At 34.9% G+C, this 16,652-nt stretch overlaps 2 protein-coding genes across 9 annotated transcripts in view; one reads left to right on the top strand and one right to left on the bottom strand.

Moving 5' to 3' along the window:
• Positions 1-12,710, top strand: part of LOC136835328 (U-scoloptoxin(01)-Er1a-like) — a 37,966-nt gene extending 25,256 nt beyond the window's left edge. For 3 of the 5 annotated variants that reach the window (XM_067098674.1, XM_067098676.1, XM_067098677.1), the window contains exons 2-5: positions 129-216; positions 693-799; positions 8,206-8,373; positions 9,684-12,710. In XM_067098674.1, coding sequence (XP_066954775.1) covers position 216; positions 693-799; positions 8,206-8,373; positions 9,684-9,878 — 471 coding nt within the window. In that variant the 5' untranslated portion in view covers positions 129-215 and the 3' untranslated portion in view covers positions 9,879-12,710. The remainder of the gene's footprint in view (positions 1-128; positions 217-692; positions 800-8,205; positions 8,374-9,683) is intronic. The other 2 variants (XM_067098675.1, XM_067098678.1) reach the window with 1 other exon arrangement.
• LOC136835334 (uncharacterized) overlaps positions 1-16,652 on the bottom strand; it is a 188,402-nt gene that overhangs the window by 158,683 nt on the left and 13,067 nt on the right. The window lies entirely within an intron of this gene.

The following is a 16,652-nucleotide window of genomic DNA, read 5'->3' as shown; positions in this document are numbered from 1 at the left end:
CTGGGTCAGCGTGTTTGACAAACAAGACCATAGTATCAGGCTGTATAGTAAATACTTTCTTTTTGATTATCTTAATTTTAATACCAAAACAAATTCCTTTGTTTATTTGTTTGGTAAAATCTTTTCAGTGAATCAGAGAGGAAGAAAGGAGGGATCGAGTGGTTTACGTACCTACGAATAATTTCAACGAAATCTCCCGGAAAAAACTATAAAACAGTAAGTATATAGCGATTATGCACTTTTGACAGTATTAAATTGCTTTTAGATAAATATGAGTAGAATTGCAAGGCAATCATGCTAAAAAGTTGTGCGGAAAAGTTTCAGACATCAAAATAAAATATGAACCTTATATATATATATATATATATATATATATATATATATATATTTATATATATACACACACACATATATGTATTTATTTATGTCTATATATATGTATATATTTATATATATATATATATATATAAGTATATATATATATATATAGATATATTTACATATATGTCTATATATATGTATATAAGTATATATATGTATATATATATATATATCTAGATATATTACATATGTCTATATATATGTATGTAAGTATATATTTATGTATATTTATGTATATATATGTACATATATACGTACACGCATATATGTATATTGAGATCTTATGTTCTGTCCGCTATTTTCTTTTCTAGTGTGGTGGAAATATGTATCAGTGATGGTTGTGGTGGCACTACTGGGGATTGCATTACAAAATATGACCAATGCCGCCGAGCTGTACAGACCTGAAGCTCCTCCACAGGTAAGCTGGTGACTTTTATGAGAGAGAGAGAGAGAGAGAGAGAGAGAGAGAGAGAGAGAGAGAGAGAGAGAGAGAGAGGGAGAGAAGGGTTATTCAGAGTAATAGCACTTCATTCATCTCTGTAGGCAAATGGCATAACTTTCTCAAAAGGCTAAGTTTAGAAACAAAAAAGAGATTAATACCGTGAAGACAAGTTATGAGATTTATTCAAAACAAATAAATAAAAAAAAAAAAACGAAGCAAAAAACCGGAGAAGAATGAAATGAGTGCCTACACACTTTCTTTGAAGTGCATGATAAAGGTTAGCAAATTTAGCCGTCTAAGTCTCTTTCGTAATATGTTGCATTGCATTACATTACACTGCATACACACACACATATATATGCATATATATATATATATATATATATATATATATATATATATATATATATATATATATATATATATATATATATATATATATATATACTATATGATTACTAGTTAGCACTCCGATTATTTACCCTTTCGCATGACCGCACTGGAAACATGCCGTACTTTTTTTAGCATTAAAAAGTTAGATTGAAGGTAAACGTACATTCTGACAATGCAATCATTTTAATTATCACTGATTTGCTCTCAGAGATTTACTTTCTACTTTACTCTTTTGGTCCATTCTCCAACACTGAGGGCGGAAGAGTGGAGGGCGGTGGGGGAGTCATGGTAAGAGAATGGGAGAGGTTATGTGGTGCTACTTAATGGAAGCGAAAACAAATGTTTTCTCATTTTCTTTGTTGCGTTAATTTTATCTTTGTCATCCATCATCAACAATAATCATCTTGTCTCCTTTCCAGTTTTTTCTATGAAAATGCGTTTGAGCAATAAATTAAGGCAGAAATCGAATTTTCATACAAAAATGCATAAAAATAAAATTCTACATTTTAGGCAGAAAACGCGTTTTGAAAACCTACTAAATTGTCTTACAGTAAGGGCAATTTATCAGATCAATATCATGCGTTACTCATGCAATCACATGTTCTCTATTTTCGAATTTTCTCTTTGGAAAGGCTTCAATTTCCCTTTGAAATTTTGTCGTTCTTTCATTTCCAGTGACGGCGATGACAACACTTCGAGATGCCTTAAAAAAGAGAGATTATAAGACATCCACTTTCAAAATTCAAGAGCGTAATATGTTTGTAGATGAACGTTTCAGAAAAGCCGAACAGCTTGACAAACGGCCAATAAACCTCCGAATAAACCGCAGATTTGAAAGAGAAAGTCTGATTCTCATATGCGATTAGCATGCAAGCGAAATTGTTTCGATCCGCATTCGAGACTCATGTGACGCTTACGGGGAGGCGGGGGGCGTTTACTGCATAGCGCTTAGATGCCTGGGTCTCATTCCGTGTTTACGAGCGGTGTAATTAGGCGCACGACATCACTTGCGTGTTGCTCTGACAAGCGGACGTCGTGACGTCACGAAGGAAATGGAAAGTGTGACACTAAGGAAACGAGACTATTAAATAACAGCGTAATTAACGATAACAACGTCTGAAGGCACTGGACGTTACGGTTATGACTCTGCTTGTTATCTGGACATCTTAGGCATCATGTTCTTTGGCATAAAAATGCGAAAGTTTATCAATGACATATCTGCCGTATTCACTGTATTAAAGAATAAATTACCGGTGCTTGGAGATATATATAATCAAATAATAAGGAACAACACTATTTTTCACCTTTAAACAAATTCATCGCTGTTTTAAAGAAAAAGAATAATCTTGAAAGACTCACCATAAACTACAGATATTGCAATTATGTAGCACATAACTCTCTGGGCACGAATCTTGAAGGTTAAATGGATATAGACGATGAAAATAACCTGTATTGACTCAGAATATAAGTTCTCGCCAAATCGACACAACCAGGTAGCTGACATAGGCTGGGAAGGGCACGATTATGGCTTAATAATCTGTACGAAATCAACAGAGATTTTAATCTAAAAACGAAACAGCATATAGCATTGTTTGCTTGGTTCAAGCAAATTATTACATTGATTTACATCCTTCATAATTTTTGTTTTATTTTTACGATGTATGAAAGCGATGTACACATTTTCCAAATCAAGGTTTACTTTTACATACAAACTACATTTTATTCCCAACGCTGATTCTTTTTTAACTTTTTCCTAGAAGAAATTTGTTTCTGAGGATACATAATACTATACTGAGCTATACAAAAACAAATGAACTTTGAAGAAATAAAAGATGAATTTTACTTGGAAAAGTAGAACGTTAAAGAAGTAAAACCAGAAAGCGACATGAAAATTGTTGTTAGTGATATAAATGCAAAAGTTGCTAAAATCAAAGAAGTTTGGACGAAGGCTTCACTGTTACTAATTTTCCCAAACCAAGGGCATTCGGAAATATACTTTGACATCTCCAGATGGCAGTTACAGAAAGCAATTACATCTAATAATAATCAATGGAGGAAAACAGAACCCACAGAAATGTTAGTAGCTATGGTAGAACAGATGTCGTCAGTGACCACCAACTTGTTATCGTCAAGCTATAAAGCTGAAACGAAGAGCACTCAATACGAAAGTTGACAGGGTACCTAAGTTTAATGTAATGAAGCTTCTCGAAAACGAACAACGAACTTTTGCAAATGGACGTCAAAATAGATTTGTAGTTCTGAAAATGATATCTGAGGAAGCACCGACCATCAGCGAGGACTCGTTTACCACGAATTTTTATCAGTCTGCTGGAACAAAAGTAGGGGGACAAAGGCGGAAACCTTACATACCAGATGAAGCCTGGGGCACAACTGTCGAAAATTTTCAGGAGATAAAGAATGCAACGTAGAACATGTAAAGTACTCATGTCCTCAAAGTGAATTTAAAAGAAGCACAATAACATATAAGAAAGAAAAAAAAAAAAACAGGCGGGTGATGTTGATAAATCCATGTAAAACCAAATGGCACTGGTGTTTCGGTAGCACACATAATTATTAGTGAAATATCCTTGGGTAAATAGAAAAAGAGGAAAATACCAGTCAAAAGGAGGGATGGGCCAATAATAACATCAGAGGAAAGAGAAAGACACTGGGCAGAACGCTTTTGTTAGGATATGTATGAATAAGAGATATAAAGAGGATAAAATGATTGATAAACCAGAAGCTAAAGAAGAACTGTTTATACTGCTTAATGAATACACGATTTTTCTTTTAGGTGAAATCAATAACAAAGAAACTTAAAATATAGAATGCGATTTTAGCTGGAAGCAAAAGGATTCCTCTTATACCGACTAGACTGTTTAGGAGAGTCTAGAATGGGGAAACAAAGCTACTTGACTGGAAACTGGATATCACAGCACATGTTCCAAAGAGAGTGAACGGACTTAATATGGCAGCTATAGACATATTCTATTTACGTTATTTATGATGAAAATATTCAGGATGTTCATTCTCAGTAGGAAAAAAAAAAGATGCTCTTAAAATGCTTGGAGATTAAAAAGCTAGTCTTAAAAAATGCAGGAGTTGCACAGATCAAATATTTAGGTTAAGACACTGCATGGAATTTAAAAATACTCTTCTGACGGCTTTTTTGATTTTGAAACGGCAGTTTTCAGCGTTCATAGACCAATATTATGGAAGGTTTTACGACATTAATATATCCCTGTTAACGATGTACTAATCAGACACCAAGTTAGTGTTGATGGAGCCTTGCCAAATGAATTTGCTGAAATAGAGGGGTGCTACAGGGTAATGTTTTGTAACCACTGTTGATTGTTTGAGTTTTTGATAGATTTTATAATGAAAAAAGTTTTGGAGATGGAAAAAAGGTTGCTCTTTCAATCAACAAAGTTCCACAAGAGTTACAAAGTTTGCCTAATGGAATGCGCCGTATACCTCTAGAGATGGGACTCAAGATGAAGGTAAGGAAAACAAAAAACCATGACAGAGTATGTGCAGCGGGGTGAAATAACAATAGATGGAGAAAGGATTGCTGAGGTTGAATCTCCCAAATATTTAGGAACAATGATGTCCAATGCATGTTCTCTTGAACTGGAATTTAGTAGAAGAATATAAAAGGCAAATCAAATAATGGACAGCTGGATAAGATTCTGAAATTGCATATACGAAATTAAGAGTGCACATAACTCGTACGATCTGTATTTCTAAAAGGACATGAATCATGGTATGACAATGAAAGTAAATCTAAAATATATTAGAACTTCGAGATTATCAGGAGTCAGATGACAGGATAGAGCAAAAACTGATACCATAAGGGAAGTTCCACATGTAGGTGAGATAATGATGAATGGGAGAGATAGAGATAATGTGGATATGTACGTGATAGTGTCAGCTGGGCTACTCTGGGAACCAGGCGAGTTGGAAGACCCAGACCTACTTGGATGAGAACTACGAGACGGGAGGCTGGAGACGAGTGGATGTTTGTGGAAGTGAAAGCACGGGAAACACATAAGTGGTGGAATTTCTCAGAGGCCCTTTTCGGTGCAAGGCGTTGGCGGCGATGATGATACATTTCTATGTATTTTCTAAGAAAAAGTATAATATTACTGATACAATTTTGATTTTTTTTTTTCCAAGAGGAATCAAAGGAAACTTATAGACGTACAACACAAATAGCTAAGCAAACGATCTCTGAAACGAAAACTAAGGAATAAGCCGAAGAAAATAACCTCGAATTAGTGCCGCGCTACTGAACAATTGCTTAGCCTCTGGCCAAGAACGAAGAAATGTTAATGTTTATCATTTCGCTGCTTAACTGTTGTTATTCCTTTCTAATTTCAGAGCATCTATCGCTGGTTTTACTCTATTAGGCAAAAGATTAATAACGTATGAAGTACGTATGTGAAAAGGTAATTGATGCAAATTACAAGCATGGTCTGTAATTACTTGCACAGTCATTGTACGTAGAAACCAAAGAAAAAGTAGCATAAGATGATCTTGCATTTTTGCCGATTGCTTAAGTGGATTTCTGGTGGGCCATATGTCAGGGGAAAGAAAGTCGCACTTAGAAGTCATATATATATGAGTGTGTATACACATATATATAAATGTACATACACGCATACATGTACATACATATACATATATATATATACATTATGTATACGCATAAACATACATACATACATTCACACACACACACATATATATATATATATATATATATATATATATATATATATATATATATAATCATACATATATACGAAATGAGAATAGAAAATGAAATCTATAAACAAATCTAAACGATAAGAAAATGCTCTTGCAAAGGCTTTGAACTGCAAGAAACTGTATTAGATTGAAAAAGCAAAAAGCCGTAAAGTATAGTAGTTTAAAAAAGGAAAGCTACTGTTAACGATGAAAGAATAGCTAAGGTTTAGGAAAACTTGGGTTGAATATAAAGCAAGGAATTTTTGTATTCTAGTTAATGTCCGATAACCTTTTCTTAATATATGCATTTAACACTGTTGTAGTTAATGAATGCAAGAAATTAACGATAGAACAATCATCTTTTGTGTTTGCAAAACGAGTAAGTTTGTATAGCAAGTGTTACCCGAGAAAAGTGAAATGATAAATAAGTGAATAACATACGTTTCTATATCCTGTTTGATTTCACATAAAAATGAAATGTTGTTAACATATTCTTGACTTTTATAAGAAGGCTGCTAACGAATGAATTATATAGAAACAATTTTATCCAGATAAACAAGATAAATTCCAAATGAAGTACCCACATAAGTTAGTTTGTGGAATTTCACCGCCATGACAGCACATGCATTTCCCAGGCTATAAATAGACATAAAAATCCACATGCACAACAGAATTAAGGAGCTACGATAAAAGGACAAATTTATTGTAAAAACTGACCATTTTTCATTATTTATTTTTTTAGTACACTGGACTTTTTCAAACGTAACTGTGATGTTCAAAGTTATCAAAGTATTCTAATCATAATTAAAGGAAAACAGCTAACCACCGCGCGTTAATAATTAACTAACTTCAGTGAATGAAGTTACCACTGAACTTAAAACTTATACATTTATGAAAGTGTGATTAGAGTTCTCCATATGTCTTACTGTGAATGTGCTATTTGAAGGAGAATAGTCATGTTCTTGTGAGGAATAAACTCTTCTCTGAATGTCTCCTAAAAAGTTCAGTGATAAATTCCATGGTTATTCGCGATCCAGATGATAACTTTAATACTTAATGCTATTTTTAAACTTGTCCATTAACTGAATTATCCTTTCAATTTTTAAATTTCATGAGATATGACTTTGCCTTTTTGACAAAATTCTGTCTGTAGTACCTCTGCTGTGACGACGTGTATATTATATGAATTGGAAGTCACATTCGTTAACGCACGCAAACGTGAGTCCACTTCCTTAATTGTACATTATTATACAAATCTGGCAAACCAACATACTAATGAAACGCTACAGATATCCGGAAAAAGTTTAATATGAAATCTTCACGCTGATTACGTTCCTTTCACACGTTTCCTCTCCTTTCTTTTTTTCACGTTACAGAATATTTTTCAGCAACTGCACATTTCAGACATAGTTGCTTCAAGATAATAGCCATTTGTCATTTTAACCGCATCCTGCGCCATGTAAGTGACATTCACATTTGTCTGTGGCATTTGTACGGAAGCCATAAAGGATTCCGGAAAATTTGGTCACTTTCTCCGTTTGATGACCCACTGAATGGTATCACAATAGAAGGCTCTGTGATACTTTGCATTCATCCTGAGTGCAGAATGTCCATTTCAATTTCGGTTTTACTTTCTCAGCGCGCACCTGGCTTGTTGGGTGTACCGATAACTTAAGCACGGATCGAAATTCCCTGCGATATTAATTAGTCCTTCTGGATATGGAAGATATAAAAAGCATTTTCCTTTAAGATACCAAGTCATTCTTTACGTTTTCCCTTTCCTTGATAGACACTGAATAATAGACAACAGTTCAAAGATTGCCAATGCTCACAAAACTAGTAATTCTAAATGAAGACTAACTATGAGACAAAGTGATTATGAGTTTAATAATAAAGAAAGGGCCATAATGTTACTCCTACTGTACCGTTGGTATCCCATACAGTCCAACTTATGTCTGATTGCTTAACTGCTTAGAAGAAAGGTACTATGATACTGGTCAAGGACATAAAAATAACAAGAGAAAAATACGGAGTCGAAAGCGCTGAACTTGGCGACTTGACAAATCCCACTGTATATCTCTACATTTTTGTTTATTCGTAATTTTTCAGTTTTTCTTTTATTTTTTTTTTATCTGACATAACCAGAAGTTGGTTTAAAGCACTGCCACGAATTACACCACATTCTCTAACTCCTTACGCGTTATATTCTGTCCTCTCATCCAATCTCTTTGTTGAAACAGCAGGTATACGACTACCGCTGCGAGTCTTCGGAAAACGACCCAGACGCTGACTGCATTTTCGGAGTTGCTGGACAGGACTACCCAACTCTCCACTCTGTGCCCAGCACCAAGTTCACCTGCCAGTCACTGTTGCCTGGAATTTACGCTGACCCTGATGCTGCTTGTCAGGTAGGACATTTACGCTGTGTCAGTTATGCTGCAGTTAGTTTGGGATAACGACTTAATGTTGCTATTCTATTCTGGAATGTGTTCGCAGAGTCTATCGTAATAATAATCCATTGCCCAATCTGCTTGTAAAGACTCATTAATAATGGTCTGTCTTATTTATTTTACCATCTCTGCTTCTTTTGTATGTACAAGTTTAATAACAAGAACTAACAGGTAGGTTAAATGATTTCAGACTTCCACCTGTAATTTTGTGTTCTTCTCCCGATAGTTTTGCGATTCCAAAAACGGTGCCAATTTCAAACTTTCAGAAATGTTCTGGCTATTGTTCCTTAATGGTGTCTTTCTTATCAAGTGTACGAAGGAATTCTTCTTAGGTAAAACAATGAAGGAAGATATTGCAATAGCTACTTTAATTGTAACCTTGTGATCCTTCAATAATTCCAGAATCTTAGAATGTCTGCTAGAAGGAAATCATTTTCTTTGCCTCTTTGAATTATCCTGCATTATCAATAGTACATTTCTTTTCACTGTACGCTTCTCTCTATCTCTGTCCTTATCTCCGTCTGTCTAACACTATGTCCGTACACGAGCCTACGGACTATTCATCAAATTCCTGTCTTCATTACCACCCTTTCCCGTGCCCTCTCCCTTCTCATCTGTCTTTTCATTCATCTTTGATCTTCACTTTCACTGTATCATTCTGTCAGAGGTCAAGAGAGGCTGCCTCTGTCAGAGGTCAGGAGAGGCTGCCTCGTCAGCGTACAGGAGGTTCCCACAGGATTCTCACGGCTGACGACGACTTGCCACATACCTTTCCTTATTGCCATTGTGTCGACGAAAGTTGCCGCTTCTACCTTCACCCCTTCCTCATTGGGCGCAACGCCTAACTCATCTCCGCAGCCTCGGCCTCTTCGTATCTTCCTTTTGTTTCTCTTTTGTTATTTAGGATGCACAAACCTTCTCCTCCCACCGTAGTTGTATACGGAGTGACACGCGAAATCTTCTTACGGATTTATATGTTTATTAACACTCGTGCTAAGAATTGAATAAATATACAGGAGAATTTCATTCATTTGTGTGATAAAATAAATGAAGCTTTATTTGCCCCACTATAATAGAAAGCAACTGGAGAATTCTCATTTGCTCAAACATCTGGTGGTATTCCTGTTTATAATTTCAGTAATTCTCCTTTTTCAACCACTCAGCTATTGACTTCGAAAGTATTTATGCATACTGTTAGTAATCACGTAGTTAACAAAAAACAGATAGATTATATAGCTCATGACTAACAAGAATTTCCATGCCAACAGGTGTACCACATGTGTCTGCACGATGGTAAGGTCCACTCCTTCCTATGTCCCAACGGCACAGTGTTCAACCAGGAGTACTTTATCTGTGACCTCTGGTTCAACGTGGATTGCAACCGAGCTGTTTCATTCTATTCCCTGAACGAAAATATTTATAAGGATCCCGAACCCTCGGACTCTCACATTAGCTACGCCTAAAGCGAATGGCATTAGTGTTTGCCTTCTCTCTCTCTCTCTCTCTCTCTCTGGAGTAAATCTTCTTTCTTTCGGATGATCTGCAGTTGATTTTCGTTCGTCTTTGCTTCTCTCGAGAGCAAATCTGGAGTGAAATATTTTCTTCCAAAATTACTTCGAATCTTCCGCAAGAGCATATCTGTTAAATCTGGTTTATCTCTTCTTAGGTTTTGTGAAAGATATTTTTTAATTTGTATTTTCTTTATAGAATATTTATATTCTTCTTAGCTGTTTTATACCCATATTGGTTATATTTTTGATACAAAAAGGAGCAGGGTGTTTTATCCAAATGATTACGAATGAATGAACGGTAAAATCGACAGAAAAATATACGTATGCATATAATCACAGATGTGCAAGCGTGCAAGTGCACATCTGGAAAGGATAATTACTGAAATTCAGAAATATCTCACTTTCACTTTCGTTATTCGTTCCCATAAGATACTTTCGTGAAACATAACACCCACAGCACGTAAGAGATTGTCTGTGAGAAAATCTTTTCACTACTGACGTAACGATGTTGATAGAAAAGCGATTAAACTTCCTCAATGATTTGTCATTTCAGTTTTGTCTCTTGAAATTGGCAGGTACTTTCTGAATTAAAACCTGTTTTTTTGATCTCACGAACGTATGTTGCAGTAAGTATGCTCTGCGTATACTTATTACACTTGAAATGCAAATTTCATAAATTCGGTGCTTGGCATTTTGTCAAATATGCAACTTAGTTATATGTATTTTTTTTATTTATTCCCCATAAAATGCCACTGCAATTTTTCCCTTGGTACAACTACCCAAGCAAATATTTACGTAAGTCTTTCATAGTGTTTAATCTTTATAGAAATGTCTTTTGAATTTTTTTTTATTTGAAATGCTTGGTCTCAAGCTCTGTTTGAATATTTATTTCTCTTCAAAAATAAAAATTTTATCAATTATCAATGGTACTCGCTATGTGCTCCCCGTCAGTCCTATTTTGAAGATTTATTTAATTTTTTTTTGCACAAAGTTTTGTCATCAGAGTCAGTATGAAAACGTGACTTGTTGACTAATTATTTTAGCGCTTTTCCTTTCATTATAAGATAAATATCCTCTTCATTCTACTTAGCGATACCTGAATGTGGTATCACAAACGAAGCATTTCTTTCCTATTAGCTAATTTAATTCACTCCCTTTGGTTATGGAATCTGCTGTCACAAAGTTTTCCCTTGAGAGCTCAGTGTTGCTGCATATTCCTTTTGTACTTATCTGTGCTGTTATTATATCTTAGACTTGCGACTACCCGAAAAGCTTATTGTACTAAGAAAACAAACTGGCTTCAGAGCGAAAGATGCCTCCTACGAATTGCTTTGAGGCTCTCATCTTTGCTAATAATAACCTTTCTTTCTAATTACAGGCTACTTTTCAACTAATAATAACTCTTCCAGTATGATTAATACTCAAAATCATTTTGATAGCCAGGATAACCTTTTTCGGAAAAATCATCATTCTATGGCTCTTGACGTGGTATTTCTCTCAGTTTCTTATTTTCTGTTTATCACATGTTTTGTTTTTGTCCCTGTATTAACACATTCTGTTTAATCTATGAAACTTTTGAAAAGCCTCAGCACTCTCTCAAATCTTCCTATACGATCTCTTCCATTTCTCCTGAGAAAAAAATCGGGAGACTTAAAATGATCAACAACTCATATATTAATTTTATGTGGTTTGAAAATACTCATGCTTTCATGCCTATTATTTTATTTTTCAGCATTTTGTCTTTTCAGCTGTGCAATAAACGTGATATCTTTTTCTTGAATCAGTTCATGTTGCAGAAATGAAATGCTGTATTCTGGACTGTGATGTAGTTTTAGGACATAGATTATATTTTTGTAGGCGTAGTTCTCGTTCGTTCTCTCCCTCCTCCTCCTCCTCCTCCTCCTCCTCATCTTCCGTTACCTGTGTGCTGTTTATCATTGCCTTGAATCGTCTGTCTTCTGTCTCTGAGGAGAAAAACAGCCGGATGTGGGGAGCACATGTCTTGTGATTTAGGGTTATACTTTGGGAGGGTAAATTTTAGTCTTTTTGAAAGGTAGATAAACTTATATTGAGCGAAATTCATGAAATGTATGTAATACTGAGTCAGCATAACTTATTTATGAAACTCCATTACAAATATATTCTTTTAATTCAAGTTATAAAGGTAAATCATTCAACTGTTAAAAAATTCACGTCAATAATAGCTGACGGAAACAGAGGCGATTGACTACGATCATTTGGCATTCTCTGCGAAAATTGTGAATCCTCTAGTAACTTGCCATGACAAAATTTGGCGCTGGCCAATGAAATGTCTTCCTCTTTAAAGGAGTAAAATTCCACTAGCCTTAGTTTTCATCTACCTATGATTTTCCTTTTACCATTTAGTCTGATAATGTTTCTGTAATGTAACTCGCATTTAGGCCGTGGAGTCTAGTGTCACAACGGTGGCCCAGTTACCAGCTATTTACGACTTGTATAAACGTCAATTTTTAATGCTTAAAACTTTAAGTCATAGGTAATAAATAAAGTTGTAGGTCTATTTATACGGAAGAATAGTTTTTTATATAGATAATTTTTAACGACTTTAGTCTTAGACTTTAGCTTAAAAGTGAATTTAATTTAGGATAAACCTTCACTGAATTTCCCATTTTGTCCACATGACACTATGCAAAAAGATATATTTGTTTATAAGATATACGAATATTTCAAATTATTTATTTTTTCCTGGTGTTGTATGTATGTATGTATATATGTGTAATTCTGTGTAATAAAACTAACTGGGAATATCTGTTCTCTTTTTACCCCCTGAATACAGGATCTAGAATACCCTAAATACTTGGCTAAACTTCACATTACTTTATTATAATAAAACAATTTTCTTTGGGGTTATAAACGTACACTGGAGATAGCTTTGGAAACTGCTACCTTTATTTCTTCCAGTATTACTGTGAAACATCTTTTTCCAGAAGCTGATGTTCCATAAGACTTGAGTCTAACCATGCCACATAGCTACGATACCATCCGTGGTTCATGAAGTAAACTGAGGCTACAGAGAATAGTAATTATGCAGCTACAATTTTAGAAGTCTATGTTTTGAGGGTTTTTAGGTTCAAGGGAAAAAAAATACAATAATATAAAATAAACAGTTTTAGTAAGCACTAAACTATAGTTGGATGTAAAATATAGCTGTGAAGTGGGTAATTATGGAGTTGGTTACATTTTATCTTGATGACATCTGTTCAGAAATCATAGGATAAAAGTGAATACAACTTTAAACTTAATGAAGCTAAGAAAGAGGAAAAATGTATTTTTTTGCTATGTTATTTTTTTAAAACACCGATTTTTGTCATCTTCTGAATAATAATAATAATAATAATAATAATAATAATAATAATAATAATAATAATAATAAAATAATAATAATAATAATAATAAATTTTATATAACAATTTATATATACCATTAATTTTTATATAACACCATAATGTGCAGTTCTCAGTAAGGAAGCTAAATCGATGTCTACCGACCAGAGAAGTAAAACAAAGTCAGAAGTAAAATAGTATTTTGCATCTAAGTATGATCAAATTAATACTAACATTGTACTCGAGATTCTTCTTTTCGACAGAGAGAGAGAGAGAGAGAGAGAGAGAGAGAGAGAGAGAGAGAGAGAGAGAGAGAGAGAGAACAACAACAAAAGAGGGTGGGGAATAATCAGTGACATTAACTATCAGTTGTGAAGATTAGGGGTCGGACTAGAAAGGAGGGATGACTAGCATAAACCACAAGGAGACTGAAGATGCTATGGCTGCTTCATCGGTGATCATTACAGTGATGCGTGTTTGCCTTTACAGAGATGACAAATAATACAATTCATGTAAAGCTATGAATGTTGCAAATTTCTGGAAACTGTTCATTTAGCCATTCTACCCATCGAATGATTATACTGTTCAAAAACACAAGAATAAAACGAGATTAAAGACATAGGTAAACGCAATTAGCGCACCTTACCCCTGCCTCCCTTATCCCCATACGCCCAACCGGTGGGGGCCCTCTTGTACAATTCTTTCCTAACGTCTTACTCCTACGAAGAATACACCGCGAACCCACGACTCGGCCCCGCTACTTTCACCTCACTTCACACATACATACTTAAATATTACGTGACGCTCAGACAAGCGAGTTTCGCAACATACAAACGCAGCTTATAATGAATGAAAGTAGCCATTGGCGTGGGAACATACACACCGGAGCTGCGATTGTAAGAATGCTCTCGTCACTTAGCGAGGCTTTGCAGCAATTATTGATTGTGCACACGCTTGTGTAGATGAATGAAGGTAAAGAGCGATGAATTCTTTCTGGAATTTTAGGTTTAAAAGGCACAGAGGAGCTGAAGTAACTGTCAACCACTAGTTATTGCCTTCATCGAAGGATTGATTTTTACATACACGCGCACGTGCACACGCACAAACGCAAGTGACATTTATTTAAAGTTAAAAGTAGTATGACATCCGAAAGACATTTTTTTTTTATTTTTTCAGATTCATTCAGAGGCCAATGGTGATAGTCGGTAACTTTGGGATCTTGAAGGCGAATGCGAAGAGAAAAAGCGCAAATACTGAAGCCAGTTAATGGAGGAATGTATAAGAAAACTGAAATTGCACGAGGTCCCATCACATATGTTGAATAAATTGCAAAATGCCAGGTGTCAACCATTTCTGGGTTAGCATGAAAGCTTCACGGAGCTAAATTTTCCATTTACGGAATATAAAAATAAGCAACTGGCCAAGTGTTGGGCATTGTGGGGGTTACGACGCACGCAACAAATTTTCATGTGAATGGGTGTTATTTAAGTTCGATGAGTCCCTAGACATGCAGAAAAAAATAATTCCCTACCATTATGTGGGATTATCTCCCTTCCCCTGTATTTCCTGAATAATAATGATAACAGAGCTTCATTATAACAGTCGTAACCTTTCTATCTTTTCGCCAGTTATAAAAAAAAAATGCTCTACAACGTAGCTACTCGGTGGGTGGTAGAGAAAAGTTTTTTTTCTGGTATATAAATCCTGCAGTTTTTTATTTGGAGTAAGATAATAGTTACTGTCTTTCGTAAACTAGTGTCTAAAACAAAATCTCAGTGGGAATGAAACTTGTACTACCCCAGTAGTTGAGAAAAAGGTAATTTCAAGAGACGAAATAAAAGAAAATGTTCCTTTTTTCGTTTACATTTATGCTCTATTTGCAATTTGCACCCATGTTTCCACTGTCTCCAAAGTAGGTATATATAAATTTTTTCCGATTACGCGAGGTGAAACGCATACCAAAAATATCACTTATATGCACTTATAGCAAATATCACTTATATGTACTTATAACAAACTTTATGAAATAGGGCTGAGTCTTAGTATTGCAAAGCTTCGTCATGGAACATGAAACGGTAGGTAATGTATAGTCCGCAAGTGACTTCTTTACTGCACACCGCTTAGGCTTCTATGACTAAGGATAAACACTGCAAGAGCGTCTACCCTTTCTATGGAAAATGACGGCCGGGCATAATCATTTCATTGCAAGGTAAGAAAACTTACTGATTATAACTGGACTACTCTTGCCACTGTGCACGTTTGCTCTATGTCGTCAGTGTTTATTAAAACTTGGCGGAAATGTCGCCCAGGGGACCTTTGAACTCGCCAAGTTCCTACAGCCCACCATGGTTGCGTTCAGTGTGTTAAACTTTCAACATAATTTGTATTTTGGATGAAACGCGAATTAAACCTTGAATTACTAGAAGACTGATGATGATCAACATCGTTCAGCAATACCGGGACAAAAGACTGAGCAATGAAGTCTTTTTAAGTAATAGCCCGAGTAGAGCCCAGGAGTTTTTTCCTCAGACGAACAAAAGGTCTAAAAAACAGTTAGCAACAAATAATCCAGCCTAAATGCATTGTTAATTATTTGGGATAATCTATATGTACTAAAATGTTAACAGCGTTACATTACCCACTGATAGAATACAACAAGAGCCATAATCACTATTCGCCCAGTCATAGAAAAGTTTATAATTTCTTACATAAAATAGATATTTAGAATATTTTAAATATTTAAAATAGACTGAATAACACAACACTGAATCACCGATGTCTTCGTGTTCCTGAATGTTTTTATTAGCAGTCTATAGTTGAATGCTTAGAACTACTGATAAAAAAGGCATTTTATACAAGACAAAACGATCAGTATTCTATAGCAGAGACGTGCATTTAGAACATGAAGATGGTTTTTTACGTATTTATCACTTCTTGAATTCAGTCCTCCTATTGCCTATAAAAATGTTGTACGTTAGCAACAAAGCACACGACGTAAAAGATTTATAGAATATTTGTAACGATAATCATAGGAAGAAAATCTAAAGTAAGTGGCTTTAACTAAAACGTAAATGTAACATATACTCGTAAATATAAGATTCACGGCCTGCTGACGAGTAGGTAGATTTGCACAATAATTCTTAGGTTTAAGTATGGTAACATTCACATAATTACGCACGCAGACAGGCAGAAGACACGCGTACGCGCACACACACACCTATATCATTATATATATTATATATATATATATATATATATATATATATATATATATTTTTTATATATATATATTTACAAGTATATATAAATGGATGGATGTAGTGTATGTGTGTTCCAGCATAACTCTGAAACACATTGAGCAATT

This window comes from Macrobrachium rosenbergii, chromosome 55, assembly GCF_040412425.1.
Source record: "Macrobrachium rosenbergii isolate ZJJX-2024 chromosome 55, ASM4041242v1, whole genome shotgun sequence".
Lineage (NCBI taxonomy): Eukaryota > Metazoa > Arthropoda > Malacostraca > Decapoda > Palaemonidae > Macrobrachium > Macrobrachium rosenbergii.
This window is presented reverse-complemented; position numbering and strand designations above follow the sequence as displayed.